Source organism: Eulemur rufifrons, chromosome 15 (assembly GCF_041146395.1).
Source record: "Eulemur rufifrons isolate Redbay chromosome 15, OSU_ERuf_1, whole genome shotgun sequence".
Lineage (NCBI taxonomy): Eukaryota > Metazoa > Chordata > Mammalia > Primates > Lemuridae > Eulemur > Eulemur rufifrons.
The window spans coordinates 106,261,917-106,279,232 of record NC_090997.1 but is presented as its reverse complement, the minus strand read 5'-3'; the positions used below and the strand labels follow the sequence as shown (position 1 = coordinate 106,279,232).

At 43.9% G+C, this 17,316-nt stretch overlaps 1 protein-coding gene across 1 annotated transcript; it reads left to right on the top strand.

Moving 5' to 3' along the window:
- Positions 1 to 1,518: 1,518 nt before the first annotated feature.
- On the top strand, positions 1,519 to 15,092 carry C15H6orf118 (chromosome 15 C6orf118 homolog). Its single transcript, XM_069489101.1, has 8 exons — positions 1,519 to 2,190; positions 3,033 to 3,155; positions 3,963 to 4,022; positions 5,551 to 5,675; positions 9,339 to 9,397; positions 13,110 to 13,291; positions 14,446 to 14,499; positions 15,027 to 15,092. Exons 1-8 carry the CDS (start codon positions 1,744 to 1,746, stop codon positions 15,090 to 15,092), a joined length of 1,116 nt encoding a protein of 371 aa, XP_069345202.1. The 5' UTR covers positions 1,519 to 1,743.
- The last annotated feature ends 2,224 nt before the right edge of the window (positions 15,093 to 17,316 follow it).

Sequence of the window (17,316 nt, the reverse complement as noted above, 5' to 3'; positions counted from 1 at the left end):
CATCACGGGGGACAAGGCGGCGTCCCTTTGGCCTGGGGTCAGCGTGGTGGTGTGGCCGGGTGGTCACTCCCCCTGTCAAGCCTCCCCTTCCCTCCCCTCCTCGCCCACCTCTTAGGGGAGGCAGAGACAGTGATGCCATTATTTTTAGACATGGATTGGGCACAGAAATGGGTTTACATGTGGCGTGGGGCCCAGAAGGTCCTCCTCCGGCCTGCCTGTGCTCAGGGCTGTGGGGGGAGGGCAACAGTCCCAGGGTTAGGGCAGAAAGGCTGTTTCAGAAGCCTCTTGTCAGCCATCTAGACCTGACTGGGTCACATAACATCTCTCGGCTTCCCTGTCTGCCACTGGGGCTGGGGCTAGTTACAGGTGGGATGGCCGCGGGGAGTCCTGGGTGAGACACGCGGGACACAGGAAGCCCCGCAGGCTCCGTGGTCCTGGCAGCGGCTCTGCAGCCAGTGCTCAGCCAGGCTGCGGCACGCTGGGTCTCGGCCCTGCTGGGCAGAAGGAGGTCTGCCTACCTTTCCTGCAGCTCTCTGAGAAAGCAGAGCTACGGCTGGCTGCCCCCCGGCCATCCCAGGGCACGGCATCCCAGAGGACACCTCTCTCCTCGTGGTGGAAGACAGCACACGAGAGGGCGCATCTGGGCTGCCTCGTGTTCTCTCACAAGTATTTAGTAAGGTGTGCCCGGTACTGTAGACCTTTCACAAAAATGGGTATAGTTTACAGAGTCTATTCCATGCCATGTGCCTCTTCGTCAAAAGCCATTCCGTTTGGGTGCCCCTCAAGCATTTGGAGATGATTATTCTGATTTTGCACAGGGAGCAACTAGGGTTCAGAGAGATTATGTAGTATTTTTGCTCCCACACAGTTTGGAAGTCGACTCAAAAGGCCAAGTATCCCTGATATTTTATGTCCCTGGCCATGTTCTGAAACAGAGCCCGTCCCCGGGGCTTGCAAGAGGCCTGGACCTCTTGTGGAGGGAGTTAGGGTCCCCTCGACACAGCCACAGGCTTCTCTCTGGGGGGGGAGGGGGCAGGAAGGGGTGAACGACCCCTTTGTTGTTGAGGGGTTTGCTCAGGGACTCCCGAGACCGTTCAGTGTTAAGGGAGAACACACACACACACACACACACACACACGTGCAGTATGTTAAGGAAGACATCGTTAAGCATCATCATTTAGAATTAAATAATTAAATTTTTAGAATTTTGCAGAAGCTCTGCTGATCTTGTAAGAAACATTCTGTCACATTAAAACTCTCCGTCGTCTCTCCTGTTGGCGCTGGGGGTCCCGGGCTTGCTGACTGCACCGCACACGCTCCGCACCTGTGCGACCCTCGCCCGCAGCGGCACCTGACTTTTAAGAGCCAGGCCAGGTGCTAGTTTTCTTTATCTTTCGCCCCTCTTTGGGCATGGCGTATGCCAGCTCGGCAAATGGACAGAGCTGGTTTATTTTGGGACTAAGAGCGACATTTACAGGCCGCTGTCTTTCCTGAACAGTTTACCTGAAGTGGAGACACTGCGAGACCCCAGGGGTGAAGACTCTATGCAACCTACGGGAGCTGCTGAACAGGCTGCAGAAAGAGCACAAGGACGATGTCTACCTTTACACCTCCGGACACCTGAACCCCAACAAGCTGTACAGGCCTCCCGAGACCATCTTGCAGCACTGGCCCAACGCCAACAGGCCGCAGGAGGGCAAGGCCTCTGTGGCGAGAAGGCCCCCCGAGAGCAAGGTGGCAGCGATGAAAGAGGCTCTGGTTCATTTCACCATCAACACAGCTCTGGTTCCAGACGATGCCTGGAACACACGGCTCTTCAGCCACTTGCGCCCTCAGGCAGAGATTTCCTGCGCTTCAGAAGAGGATGTCACCCCAAGGAGGTTTCCGAAAGAAGAGAAAGAGGCAATGAGGGAGGGCTCCCCTGGCCGGCGAAAGAGGGAGGAGCTCCGCCTGGCGGACCTGAAGGTGCTCAGGTACAAGGCGGTGGGCTCCAGCCGCCAGTGTGCCCTGTCACCCCCAGGCGGGGACGAGTACCGCTGTGTCAGCTCCTACTTAGCCGGCATAACGAAAGCGGACAGGTATAAGAAGTTCTTGAATTTCCAAAAAGAAGTTCTTGCAAAGCAAGACCTCCTGAAGCACGATTTCACCGGGAGCTCGGCGGCCGCGTGCCATGAGAGGAAGCTGCGACAGGTGAGGAAGGTGGTTCCTCAGCGCTGTCCACACACCTGCTCCGCCTCAAGGAGCCCAGCACTCGTGGGCTGGAACTCTTCCTCAGACGCCTCATTATGTTTCCAGGTAGACTGTAAAAAAGCTGCCAGCTGCTAGATATTTGACAAGATCAGTTGATGTAACAGGGTGAAATGAGAAAAGGCTGCGTGTGGAAAGTAAGTTGGAGGCAAGTTCCTACTGGAAAGCAGTAGAGGCTACACAGCAGAGATAGTGAACAAAATATTTGCAGGAAAAACAGGAGGGTCTGAGAAAGGGTTTCCTGCCTGACCTTGAAGAACAGGAGTGTGGAGACAGCCGCTGAGCTCTGCGACACGGGTGAAGACTGCCCAGGGACCAGGTATAGTGGGGGCCAGGGGGCTGGTGGGACCGGAAGAGTGACCATGGGATGCCAGGGGCTGAGAACAGAACACACTCGCTGAGATGTTACCTCAGCTGGGGGAGAATGCAGGGAAGAGAAGGAAATAGCTGTCCACCCGTGAAACACCCAGACTTGGAAGTTTGGGGCTAAGGAGACTGACAGAAGAGAGGGCCTTGGGGGTATTAGGGGGCATAGTGAACCCCTGAGTACAGGATGAAGCAGGTGAATAAAGAATGAAAAGACAAAAAAGTCACATCTTGTGTGACCAGGTAATGAAAGACTCGCAGGAGTGGATCAGAGTCAACTTCGTTTGCCACCTGCTCTGCTGGGACAAGGCGCCTGGGTGATGGCAGCTCTGTCCTTCCCGGGTCCTTCCCCCGAGCAACACTGTTCTGAAAGGAGAATGAAGACATCCTGAAATGGGCTGATTCTGTGTGTCCTCCAGGAACTCCAGAAGAAATGCACGTGTGACCCTCAAGGACTGAGCAGACTGCAGATTTTTGGCGACATCTTTGAAGATATTTGCAACAGTTCTTTGATATTTGGTGAAATCTTGAAGGAAATTAAGGTAAGAAACATACCTTTTCTGCATAACAGTTGAGAACTTGGCACGATGCTCTGCACGCATGGATGATCTCAAGCCTCCCTGACATGCTGCTGAGTATCACGGTCCCCTTTCTGCAGACGAGGGTCACCACTCACAGAGACTGAAGTCATCTGCCTGCAGTCACGTAAACCATAAAAGGGCAACGTGGAATAAACACCCAGTTAGCTCTCTCCTAAGGCCCGTAGTTTCCCATTAAAGCTTCCTATTTACATATAACCTTCTAGAAATTGAACATATGTGATATATAAACTTTTATATTTATGTAGTATTACGTGAATCCTTATGGAATTATAGGTTTGTTGTAATTTCATGATGGAAGTAACCTTCATATGGAATCTGAGTTGAAATTAGGTTGCTTAAAGATCATGCTGTTCTCTAATTTCCCTAATGACGAGGAATATTTAACGATGGAGATAAGGTGGCCTGTTGCCCAGAGATGCCCTCGTCACCTGAAAGCTCATCTCTGGCAGGTCAGCAGGGTCCAAATCCACGGAACTTCTTCATGGCAGCAGATGATTTGCTATCTGTGTGTCAAGGTACTTCATGATGGTATTCAGAGGTGATCAATAGCTAATGCTCAAATATGCTTCAAAGACGGTGCAATTTTTATAAACGTTAGTGTGCATACTGTTTAATATACTGTAAGAAGATTTTTTAAATCTAAACTGCACCATTCTTAGCTTTCCTATTATTTATACACACAAAAAACTTGCAGCGTAATCTCCTGATGCATTTCCAATGGATTTTTGTTTTTTGTGTTTTATGCAGGATGAATATGAGCTCTACATGGCGATCCTGCTGGACTCCCGTCCCACAGCACAGCATAAGGTAGCAGTCAGTCATGGAGGCTTAAATAGAGTCTTTTTTTACTCATGGCTTCATATTTATTTCATGAGGAGAGGGAAACATTCAGAATCCACGAAGCCTTATTTGTGCTTTCATAATTTAGAATAGTCAATACTTTCTATAAGGGATGGGCTTTACACTAGGGTCAGGACATTATTGATCAATTTACACTCCGAAACCATTACTGTAACTATATATCTATATCTATATATCTATATCTGTATATACAATGTAACTCTATATATATAATGTAACTATATATATACACACACATATGCTATATATATAGTTTCAAACTATATATATATTTTATATATATAGTTTCAAATTATATATATATATTTTATATATATAGTTTCAAACTATATATTATAATATATATATAGTTTGAAACTATATATATATTATATATGTATAGTTAGAGAACATAAATAGTGCTATGTCAGTAATTATTGGAAACCACTGTCCGGTTGTCACCTGGGGGAAGCACCGCGAGTGCATGGTGACAGCCAGCCTGCCGTAAGCTGCAGCATAAACCCATATAAACCCATAGTCTCTTCATTTCACTGGGGACAACTTTCCAGGCATTCCCTCCAGGGTTATGTTAAACATGCAATTGTTCTAGTAAGAAAATATGCTACAGGAATAACTTTTTATCACTTACAAAAACTAGGAGAATCTACCACTGTAGGTAAGATGAATTTGGCATTTTAAATTTAAGAAAGTTTAACAATTTCATAATATCTTACAAATTATAAATAGTTTCTTACTTGGTATATGAAAGAATCACAGCATTGCTGGGAGGTCAGTTCTAACTTACTTCCTAATCCAGAATCATACGTAGGCATCATCTTCTTTGTTCTGAGCCTTTCCGTGGTGCAGAAGGATAAGTTTTTGTGTTTGCAGGAATTAGCAGTGCTCCAGTGGGGAGCTACCCTGTTCCTCTTCCTCACTTTTTGAGGTTGAGTCCAAAAGGAACATATATACCCACGTTTCACTCAAACACCAGCATGAAAACATTCCCAGGCCAGCGGGCTGGGCCCTTCCTTCTGTTTCCCAACTCCAGGCAGTCCCTCCCCTGGGGACAGAGATCTTTGTGTCCCTGCCTTTGAGCACAGCTTTCTTTCATAGCCGTGGATCCTAGTTGTATTAATATCATTTCTCACTAATTAGAAGAAATAATTACGGTGCTTCTAATAATGTACCTGAAGCACTTTATCAGCATGTCTCTTCCCCCACACAAGCCAACAATAAAACTCTCCCACCATGTTTTTTAATTTCTTAGAAAAATAAAATCTTAAAATATTGAAAAACGTATTTTACCAGAACTTCACTTGATTAGCCATTCCTCCCCCAATATCCTTCCCTCCCTGGAATCCTCCAAATTTACCTATGTTAACTAGAATTTATGTTTTAACGCAGGGCAGCTTGAACATATATTAATAACAAAGGGGAACGTTCTCACCCCTCTGAGTGTCTGTCCCCTCTTCATGTGCCTGGCCCTGTCTAGACTCTTCTGGCTCAAGCCAAGGGGCTAGAGAAGCGGCCCGTGAAGACGGCCGACGTGGAACGAGTCCGGGAGGAGCTGAGGGTGCTGGTGACGGCCATCAGAGCTGCTCTGGAGCGGAATGACAAGTAAGGCCTGGGCGAGCCGACTTGGTCTGTGTTTAGATTATACTTAAGGGCATCTTAAAAGCGATGTGAGGAGCACAGAGTTACGTTCTCTTACGCACTGTCGGGTGTGGCGAGCTGCCTGTCCTGATGTCGTGCCTGGCATCTGGCCGCTTCTGCAGACCCTCACTTACGTGGCTAGGGTATTCTACTAAAAGTGGTGTTTCCATGGGTGGAGTGTGGGGAGGTTTCTGAAGGAATCTCCTGTCTTTCTGGTGGTCTCCTGAAGACTTCTTGAGAGGTGAGAGGGCTGCAGATTCAAGATGCCTTCTGTGCAGACCCTTATTATTTTTTTAATGTGAAAACATACTGCAACCTCTCTGGTTTTCCAGGGTCAAGTCATAGGCGAACAGGATATATTGTTTGTAAGGATTTTGTAAAAAAATTAAAGCCCAGCTATTAGACATATACATGCTAGAATAAATAAGAAAAATAAATAAATAAAAACAATCTGAAACATCCAAAATATACTGAAGCAAACAAAACAAGAAATAAAACCGAAAAACAAAATCTGCCTTCGGTGTAACTGGAAGACAGAAATCTCTGCTCTGCTTTGCTCCGGCGTGGCCTGCAGGTCTCTCCCACAGTGTCTCTCTCCAGCCCGGCCCTGACCGGCTGCAGGAGACCTGGTGGTGGACGTTTGCAGGTTGCCTTTCGTGGGGTACTTTCGTGGGGTACTTTCATGGGGTACTTTGGCATCCTGGCCTGCAGGCCTAATGCCGAATGTCCAACCTGTGACCACGTGTCCCTCTTAAAAGGAACTGGGCTATACTAGTAGATGCCCTGTCGCCCTTGTCAGACCTGTGTCCAGTTTATTCCGACCAAGACAGCCACTCTCTCTCAGAGCCCTGACTTGGATAGGTCAGGTTCAAGTGTCCTGTTCAGGTAAGGCACAGAACATGGAGTGACAGAAGACTGAGAGAAGAGGGCCGCTCACCTTGCAGGGTCAACAGGAAGGGGAAACTGTCCAGGACACACTCACCAACCCAGCGGGGCCAGAGGTAGAGGAGGGGGGAGGGGGAGAGAAAGAGAGAGAGGAGAGAGAGAACCTGTAGGCCAAGCCTTTACTTGGATCCAGAGCATCACCTGGGCGGTCCCCGCAGGTTGTTCTAACTTGTGGGTTCAGGACAAGCAAGCACAAACTCACTGGGGTCACCTGTGACTGAGGGGGTCACTGTGGCTCATCCACACAGTCCATGTGGGGTGTGGGGGCGGTGGGGGGAGTCGAGTGTGCTGTGACCAGCTGTCCTGTGGGAGGTGACCACCAGGAAGTGGACGCGGAAGGCAGATGTGCCGAGGCAGCATAAAGTTATAGGATTCATTAGAAAAGCAACCAAAGTTGAAAATAACTGAAAATAGAAAAGTGAACATCAAGCGCCATGAACCATCCTCCATGTTCCTGCGGCAAACCTTTGTGAGAGCAAGAGAAGTTCGGGGAAAGTTCGCGGAAGAGAGAACAGTAGGGCTAGAAGTGCCCTCAAACTGCTTCGGGGAGAGCCCCCCTGAGGAGAAGGCTACCACATGACAAGACCGTCAGGTGAGAAGACAGACTGTCACGTGAGAAGGCCGCCACGTGAGAAGGGTGTCACGTGAGAAGGCCGTCATGTGAGAAGGCCGCCACGTGAGAAGGGTGTCACATGAGGAGGCTGTCACGTGAGAAGGCCGTCATGTGAGAAGACCGTCATGTGAGAAGACCACCACGTGAGAAGACTGGCACGTGAGCTGGCAGCCTGGTGGGAGCACCGGCTGCAGGAGGGGCTTCGTAGCCAGAGCAGGAGGGAGGGAGGAAGCGGTTCTGGAATGGACACGATGTGGTGGGAAGATGGTTAGACGAAAGTGAGCACCATCCTTTGGAATGTTTGAGAATACAAAAGGAAGCAAGAAAGGAACATTTAGAAACCTATAAAGGAAGAAAATCAAAGTGCACACAACCCTTTCCCATACAGTCTTTTTTTTTTTTTTCCCTCCAAAAGAGCTGTCCAGTAATAGCAAAACAAATTAAACAACCATGAAAAACACAATATATCAACAATAAAAAAGTACAACTTGCTACACTGACAAAAAAGTGTCCTCTTAAATAGGAATCTCACACACTACCCCAAACCACTAGTCCTGCCTGCAGAACTTCAGAGGTGTCAACAGCCTTTGTCTGTACGGACTACCACAAAAAGGAAACAGGCAATGAGAACCCAAACAGTCTAGCTGGTGAAAATCCCTGCCACACCAAATGCAAACAGCAAGTTGAAGAAGAAGAAAACTGGGGCACGACTCTCTAAACTAAATTGCATATTCCCAAGAAAGCATTTCAGGATATGAACACACCTTTGAGTCAGAAATTTAAAAACTAAGCGCAGAAATCAACAACAAAAAAGGAACAGACAAGATTTGACAACCGAGGAAAGAAATATTTGAACAGGTAAAAGTTATTTCATAGGTCAAGACTAAACTATGACATGCCCAGGGAAGAATGGTTTTTAATGAGGGGGCATTGGAGAAAAGCAAGAAAACATTTAAAAACTGAAGATGAGATAAAGAAAGAGCCAGAAAAAGTTGTTGAGTTAGAAGAGAGCTAAACAAGCTCCAATTCACATACAATTAAAGTCCCTGAAGAAGAAAAACAAAGCAATAGAACAAAACCACAAGCAATATTTAAAACTATAACACATAGAAAATTTCTGGAAACTAAACCTTCTGAATATACACATTGAAAAAGCTGTTATCATTATTAATCGATTGAACTACTAGCTTCTAAAAATTGAGGGCCATAATACCACTCTTGTTCTGTTTTCATCTGTGGTAAAATGAGCTACAATAACGTGCATAAATCTTAAACTATTAGGTCATTTGTAGACATGAGGCATTGTTTGTGGTACTGATGTTTTTTTAGCCAAAGCACAGTGTTTTCTTCAGTGTGTGTGTGCGCGTGCATATATATATATACATATATATATGTATATATATACACATATATATATGTATATATATATATATAATACCTACTACACTCCTTTTCTTCCTCCTCTTTAAGTCTATTAGGAATCAGGTCACTGATTTAGTTTACGTTGAACCAAGAAGAGGATACTGAGTTTTTTTCCTTCTTTTTAAATTTCTTGTATTTTATTTTTAGTTCAAACATATTGGCATTTGTAAATTGTGTCTGTGGGATGAAGTCATAACGTGCAGGGAAAAATGCAAAGTGTCCTCCAACATCGGTGAGACCTTCCCATAGTCCTCCATGTGTTGTTTGCCTTTGAGTGTACAATGCTCAGGTTGGTTTTTTTTCCTCTCCTTTTTTTTTTTTTTTTTTTTTGCCTTTTTTCTTCTTAGCAGTTGAAGTCACAAAATAATATTAATAAACACTATGGGAAATAATTTATTTTAAATTACCCAACTCCTCTAACTAATGGCTTATGCAGCCTTGGTAAGAAAGTATTATTTTATTTGTCTAACTTGACTGACCTAGGCTGTCATTTTATAAGCATCTTCAGATTACATTTTTTGTGTTAGAAAGTAAGAAGATCAGGTGTCATTTCGAATTAAAAGAAAGACTGTGCTGTAAAATAGACAAAAGAAAAAAGCTACAAGTAGGGTTCTAATACTTCACTATTTTTCATGATCCAATTGCAGACTCAGAGATGAGCTGGAGGTGGAGCTTGCGCTGCTGCAGGCTGCTAAGGACAAATCAGGCAAGTGATCGTGGGGTGTTTTTCCCACTCATGTTGTGCTGTGGCCCTTGTGTGAAGAGTCGTCAAACCTGCCCCTGCTCTACATGGCCTCCTGCCATTAGGTATTTGAAAGGGTTTTTCAGAGAGGTTATTAAATTTTATTCATTTATTTTTTCCCATCAACTTCTTTAGAAATAAATTATTTTCATTTAATTCAAAGTGGTTTAAACAAAATACATTAAAGACACAACAAGGACACAGTTGATCTCGTCAGAGTTTCCCCCAGGCTTAAGCATCCCATCCCAGTGTCTGTTGTTTTGGGTACTTGTGGGTGTTTAGTTTCTCCGTATCCAGATACAACGTGTGCACTGTTTCATTATTCTCTTAAGATGTTTGTGGTTTTTAGTGGAACACTGAATTAACTCAGGACCTTATGTAGGGAGAATTGTGTGAAGTTTTGACCACGGCATTTGGAATAGATCCTAAGAAAATTGACCCAATGATACAAATACGGGAAATAGATCTCAGGAGGAAACACTGAAGGACTAAAAGTTTATCCTAGAGAAAATGTCTCAAAACGGATTTCAGAGGGGGATGGTGAACCTTTGCTCGGCACATTCAGGTGGGGCTAGGTAGAGAAAGTGGTGCTGTGGCCTCCGCGGTTTCCAGGGTATGGCGAGGAAGAGAGTCCATTCTGGTTTTCAGAACCTTTACATTTGTAGTCCCACCTTAAAGAAGCAAGATTTTGTGGACATCAAGGAGTCTCTAAGGCTGTCCCCATCTGAGACGCTCTTCATCATGCAAACGCGCTCTCCACCTCTGCCTACTGCATGCTCCTCCTCACGTGGCCCGTGGGTGGCGGGGGTGCTCCTGGGGCTGCACGTGGTCGTCCCCGCAGCTGGTGTGCTGGGGGTGGGGCTGAGGGTCTTTGAGGTCAGCCAGACGCCCTCGCTGCCACTGGCGCTTCTGCGCTCTGAGCGTCGGTCCCGGCTGCCGGCGTCAGGTCGGGTGACGGCAGCGGTTCCCTCCGAGGGTTGTCGTGGGCACAGAGCCTGGCATGTGGTGGCCACTCTGCCTGCTTGTTCTTCTTCCTTTTGGTATTACCTGTGAGGAGGAATACACATTTCGTGGGAAATAAATTGCATTTTAGGAATATTTATGCATTAAATGGATATTAAAATTATTTTAAATTTACACAATTTAGGATGTGATTCATGAATCAAAATAAGTTCAACCAAGCATCTTGCGCACTCATCTTGACTGTTTCCCAGCTGTTCAGTCAAAGGCCACTTTCTCTCCAAGTTTGTTAAACACTTGCTCCTACTGGAGTTACAATTTTTCCTCAGCATCTTTTAGGATATACTCATAACCCGCTTTAAGTTCTCAGTAGACCTCAGAGGTTCTTGCCGGAGTTAGTTTCCCCTTTCTGCCCGTTTCCTCCTTCCTCCCTGTGCGCCGCGCGCTGCTCTCCCCGCCCCGCGTCCCCGCCAGGGTTTCCTGCTGCTGGACTCGCGTCCCGCCGCCCCACCGTCCTCCGTCCCTGCTCGGGCTCAGCGGGGCCGGTCCCCTCCTTCCTGCATCACGGTGCTCATCCGTTGTGGGGTCCCTGTCACACCCGCGTGGAGGGGACCCCAGCCCCACAGTTATCAGTTTCTTGGCTGTCTCTTAAAACAAGCCCATGATTAAAAAAAAAAAAAAAAAAAAATACTTAAGGAATTTATTGCTGGACACTAATAGGAAAAAAAAAGGCAAAGATTTATAATAATAATAAACAAGATGCAGTCACCAACTTTCTAGAACTCAAGCCGACCTTTCTTCCTATTCGATCCCAGCTCTCAGTGCGGTGGAAGAAACCCGGTGCCCGTTTTCCTCCTGCTTTATTCTTTTCCTGAAGGTTCTCACCCAGGAGCCCTCTCCTCCAACCATGCGCATTTTCTGTGGAACTTCCCCATTTCGATACCTCAGTCTTCCTCTTCAGGTAGGAAGGCGAGGCGGAGGCCGCTCACCTGGCCGGACACACTTTTGGCTGCTTTGCCCTCGGCTGACGGCTCTAGGCTGACGCCCTCCGCTTAGGCCCAGGGGATCGGAGAGTCTGTTTTGTAGCGTTTCTCAGTTTGTGTAGAAGCTTAACAATGACCATGTCTGCCCCTTCCTGGAGTTGATCATGTGTCCACTTAGCTAATTCCCCACATTTCAAAACTCAACTGCAAAGTTTCCTTCTTCCGAATTTGGCAAAGTTGAATGTTGGCGACGATTTCTTTCCGTCTTGTTTACTGTCTATAAGTGAGTGTTACCAATCTTTCAAATTGCTTTTTCTCCCTCAAAAAAAGTCGTTGTTCTTTCTCAAAAAATGAAGTCTTACCTCTCTGGTCAGTATCTGACTGTGCTGATTGATAACAAATGGCCCTTAGCAGCCTCTCTTCACGTTCCCACCTGCTTTCTGTGCTCCTGAAATGTTGACGTTCTTGGGAGTCCAGCGTGTCTTTGGCACAGTTCACATGGGTTTTATTCTAAATCTGTTTTTCCTGCTAAAAACTCTTTTTTGGGCTGAACGTCCATGTGTCCAGCTGCCTGCTGGGCATGGCCTCTTGAGTGTCCCATAAGCACCTCGACTCACATGTCCTAGATGAAACCCACCCTCTCTCTCAGTGGCATCTCCCTGGCTGTGTCAATGGGCAGCACTGCCAAGCACAGGGAGACGCAAGTCAGAAAGCAGGGCCAGCATCTTCCACGCTCCTCTCCCGCAGCCACTCCCAACACAGCCGGGAATGAGAGGCCAAGTGCGGATTCAAACCAAGCTCCTTCCCTCTGTTCTGCATTGAACCCCCCACTTCCTTCCTAGCTACCGCTGAGCTAAAACCTGGAGCTTGTTTTTGGCATCTTCCTCTCCCTTACGTTACAGATCCAGTCGATTACCAAAGACCTTTTTTTTTTTTTTCCATTTCCTCAATGGTTTTTGGATCTCTGCACTTCTCTTTATGCCAGGGGTGCTGCCCTGATTGGATCACCTTGTCTGAATGACAACTTTTCAAAAAATCTCTCTGATTCTAGTCCTGCCCCTTCTGATCCACTTTCAGCACTGTGGATGGTGCGGGCATTGTCTGATGGTGCTTCTCCCCAGATTTAAAGCCTCCAACAGCTTTGACTGATTTCTTTACATATTTATGAGGCTCGTCAGATCTACCCTGTTTCCTTGCTGGGATCACTTCATACATCTCGATTCTGTCCTCTGCTCCCTCCCCATTACCTTCTAGTTGTCTAACTTCCATTCCTCCTTCCTGTCTCTGTGTAGTTGCACCCCTTTGGCAAAGTCCTGCTCAAGCCTTCCCCACGCTGAGTTAGACGGTCTCACTTGCCGCCCCATGGCACCTTCTGCTCCCGCACCGCACCGTGGCCTCCTGTGGTTTCTTGTCAGTCTGCACGGCTCACATGCAAATGCTGGAAAAGGATTTGGGTGTAATTCACCATTGAACCTTCCCACCTAGCCCTAGGTCTGCACAAATTGTGTTCAACAAATTGTGAACACCGATTGATTATGTGAATGAATTAAAGGATGAATACCCCCATTCTTGGAACAGATTATTTTTATTGACATGCTTGGAGTTTGAGTTACATTATCCTTTATAGTTACATATAGTATAAGATATTACTACATAATATTGTTAATAATATACAATGCTATTAATGGGAGATATTAAGCATAGTAATATTTTGCTTTAAAAACTATTCCCAGAATCATCTAAGAAAAATGTAACTGAGGAGGTGCACCTTACTCTTACTGAGAAGGTCGAAAGGAAGAGGTGTGAAATACTCAATAAGTGGGATGAAATGAAAGCTCTTGAAAAAGAAATTAAAACAAATTTGGTTCATACGGGAATTTTACATATCACTGAGAGTATGATTAAAAGCATAGAGGTATGCAATTTATTTATTTAATTGTTTACATCGTTCTTTTGCTTGAAGATCTTGGCAAATACACGAAATAATTTGATTTTGTGGTAGGGTAAAAGATATAATAAAACTTGGTCCAAATATATTTTTATTTCAAATTGTAGCAAATAATTATAAAAATTAGGAGATCTATCTAAAACAAATGAAGGTGACAAAAATTTCTTTAGAACTCTGTTAATGGTCAAAACCTATTTTTTATTTGTGTAGAACCTTACTTAATCTGACTTAAACTCTAGTTATAGAGTTTATAAGTGATATATGATTATTCTTTATTCTTGTGTTTATATAGTTACATATATTTTTCAGCAGTGCTTATTTAAGCCAGAATTATAATGTACATAGAAGAGTAGTGGTAGTCCAAGCTTTCTTTATGAATTTCTCTCTCTCTTAAAATAATATATTTATACTTCCTTCTGTGTATTTTTTTTTTAGTTATTTCATCTCTTCTCTTTCTTGCTTTTTATGCTAAGTAAATGTCCTCAGAACAAACACTAATTTATATTTGAATTTTAAACAGTAGAAGTAATGATTTCTAACTTTAAATATTGTGAGCAAGATATAATGCCAAAATCATGTAAACTCTTCTTTCATAATTTAAACCACTTTGAATAGATTGACTCTAGGGAATAGAAGATTCCCTATGAAGATTCCATATCACTAATTTATATTTCATTACTTATTACTATATTTGGCTCCTTAATTAAAATACTGGAAAGTACAATAGAATTGCATTTGTTATTCTATTATGTAATGGGTTTCTGGTTTTGTATTTGAAATACAACATTTCTTTTCTTTTTTCTTCTTTTTTTTTTATTTCAGCATATTACAGGGGTACAAAAGTTTACGTTACATATATTGCCTTTGCCCCACCGAAATCAGAGCTACAAGCATGTCCATCCCCCAGACGGTGCTCACTGCACACATTAGATGTGAATATACCCCTCCCCTGGGCGCCCCTCCCACCTGCCCTACACCTGATGAATGTTACTATATGTGCACATAAGTGTTGATCAGTTAATACCAATTTGATAGTGAGTACCTGTGGTGCTTGTTTTTTCATTCTTGTGTTACAAATATTCTTAACCAAATATCTTGCTTTTGAAACCATTCCCATTCAGAATGAAGCTATAAAATTGGAAACAGCAAATAGGATTTTAAGTAAGAAAATAAAAGTAAGTGTTTTGTGAATTCTCTAGAGCCTACTTGCCCTGTACCATAAACCAAATAAGAATATATGCATTCTTTCTCTAAATAACTTTGTATAATGCTGGGAATATCTGGCTATTCAGACATTAGCTTAAAACTGGACACTGGACAGGTGTAAGCTAATGTATTAGTGAAAAAAATTAAGCATTCAGTTTTAATGGTTAATGTGCCATCAGAGCTGACCATTTCTCTAACCCTTCCCCACATTACAATTCCATACAATGGGTTTATTTGGTAACAAAAATATAATGAACTGGCTCCCCTAACACCTTTCAGGGTACTCCTTTAAAATGTAGCCTAAAAATTTCTTGCTTAACAGTTTATAGCTCTGCTTCTATTATATACTTACAGCTCTTTGTTATATATAGTATGAATTAGTATCTTTACACTTAATTCTAGAAGTGGCAATCTGGTTGGATTCAATATTATTGCCATCATACATGACCAGTATTGTGCCATTATACATGACAAAATTATTGTTCATTCTTTGTAGGTTACTGAAAACCATGTGAAGCAGATCATGGGGAAGAGTAAAATCAGTGAGGAGGAGCAGAAGTAAGTACTGATATCATGATAAAAGAACCAGAGTAATATCATGCTATTCTCAAAACCGTTCATTTAAAACTAGACTAGATAGACCTTTGAAGTATCCACACTCATTAATGTTAATGTTAAGGTCATTAAATATGAAATGTCCAATTTTGAATTGAAACTGTAGTTATTATATCTCCAACAAGAAGCAGTACAATTACTCAAAGTATGCACCCAAACTATTGACACAGTTTTGCCATCTTAATGATAACTTGTTTATGCCAGCAGTAAAGAAGCCTGGAGAGTGTGTGGCGATGAAATCATCAAAGGCGTTTTCCACAGCTTTGTTGAGAATTGAATATTTTTCCTTGTAAGAAATGGCCCAAAGCCTGGAAGAAGTGATAGTCAGTGGGTGCAAGGTCTGGTGAACACAGTGGATGACAGAGAGTTTCTAAGTCCAGCTTCTGTAGTTTGAGCAGCGTTGTTTGTGTGACGTGTGGTGGAGTGTTGTCTTGCAAGAGGATTGGCCTGTCACTATTGACCAATCTCTGCTGCTTAATTGCAAGCATCCTCATCATTTCTTCCAATTGGTTGCAGTAGACAGTCACTGTAATCAATTGACTAGGTTTCATGAAGCTGTAGTGGATAATACCAGCACTGGACCACCAAACAGACACCATTAGCTTTTCTTGACTATTCGGTATTGGACTGTGTTTTGGAACTTCATTTTTGTCCAACCATTGTGCCAAATGCTTGCAGTGTCATCACACATAGCAATATGGCACAGAAATGTTTTGCCTTTATGTCATGACAGCAAAGAAAGGCAAGCTTTGAGATGATTTCTCTTCTGATGCTCGTTTAATTCATGCAGTACCCATAGAACCAACTTCTTTACCTTGCCAATTTGCTTTCAAATGGTCCAATGTTGTTGGAATAGTAACATCAGACCTTGCTGCTAATTCATGCATAGGTTGAATGGATTTGCTTCCACTGCAGCTTTCAGCTCATCATTATCCACCTTGGTCTCAGGCCACCTATGTGGCTCATTTTTAAGATGAAAATCACCACAACGGAGCTTCTCAAACCATCGACATACTGTGCATCCATTAGGCACATCCTTCCCAAATGCTTCATTGATATTTCAAGTTGTCTGTGCTACATTGGTTCCACAGCAGAACTCTTATTTGAAAATAACACGAATATTTGACTTATCTGTGGTTTCACAAAAATTGCTCTAAAATATCTGTGAAAGAGTCACAAGCCAAAAGTACGTTTGAAAGACTGAAGATGTACCTTCACAATAAAAATAAAAGAAGAAGTGCCAAAATGAGATATCAGAGCTATCAACTGTCAAACTCAGTATTTAAGAGCATTGGACATTTCATGTTTAATAACCTAATACGTGTTGCACCCTATTCTATGCTTAAGAATTCTTAGCCCAAGGTTTAAACCTCAATCTTTACATACTATTTAGTAATAAAGAAATAAACTCATTAGAAAAAACTTTAGAGTTGAGGGTGAATTCTCATGGGCAGAAATCAGGAAAGTGGGGAGTCATGTGGCTATGAATGGCTTTCTTTTCTCAAATTCTAGCTTTTAGTGATGTTAAGTCTTTGAAAAACCCTATATATATATTATTCTGAATATTTTAATTTAAAAAGTAAGTGGTTGATTTATAGCATTTGTTATGTAAGTTTATATTTTACAAAGTTACTTTTCTTAGAGTTGGTACTATAGTTCCAATCTCAGGATTTGGTAGGCTTGGGAGCAACAGGAAACCATATGATGGTTTACATATGGAAAGGCTCATTAGGATCCGCAGCAGGAAGACTTTTAGGTGCAGGTGTCCTGGGCCCAGTGATATCACCAAGGAACCAGGGCTCTTCTGTCTCCCCTCCCACCCCCCACCGCTTCCCTTGGAGTGTGGCTTCCCTGCGCGGGCTCTCGGCAGGGCTGTCTTCAGGTATGAGGTCCGGGTTCCCTGGAGTAAGAAACAGCAAGGCGAAGGGCAGGTGGAAAAAAACTTCTCCTCATGAGGATTTCTGGTTTTATTTAGGAAGGACAGTGCTTTCCAGGTGCTCCCACCTGCATCTTGTCAGCTGGCACCATGTGCCAGGGTCATTCTTAGCTGTAGGGAGGCCAGAAAACAGAACATCCCACTTTCCAGCTTATGTGGTCGAGAAAGCCATGAAAGAAGGTCATTGCAGTGGATGCTGAGTGAGCGCACAGGTGGACCCAGAGTTTGTGGGTCC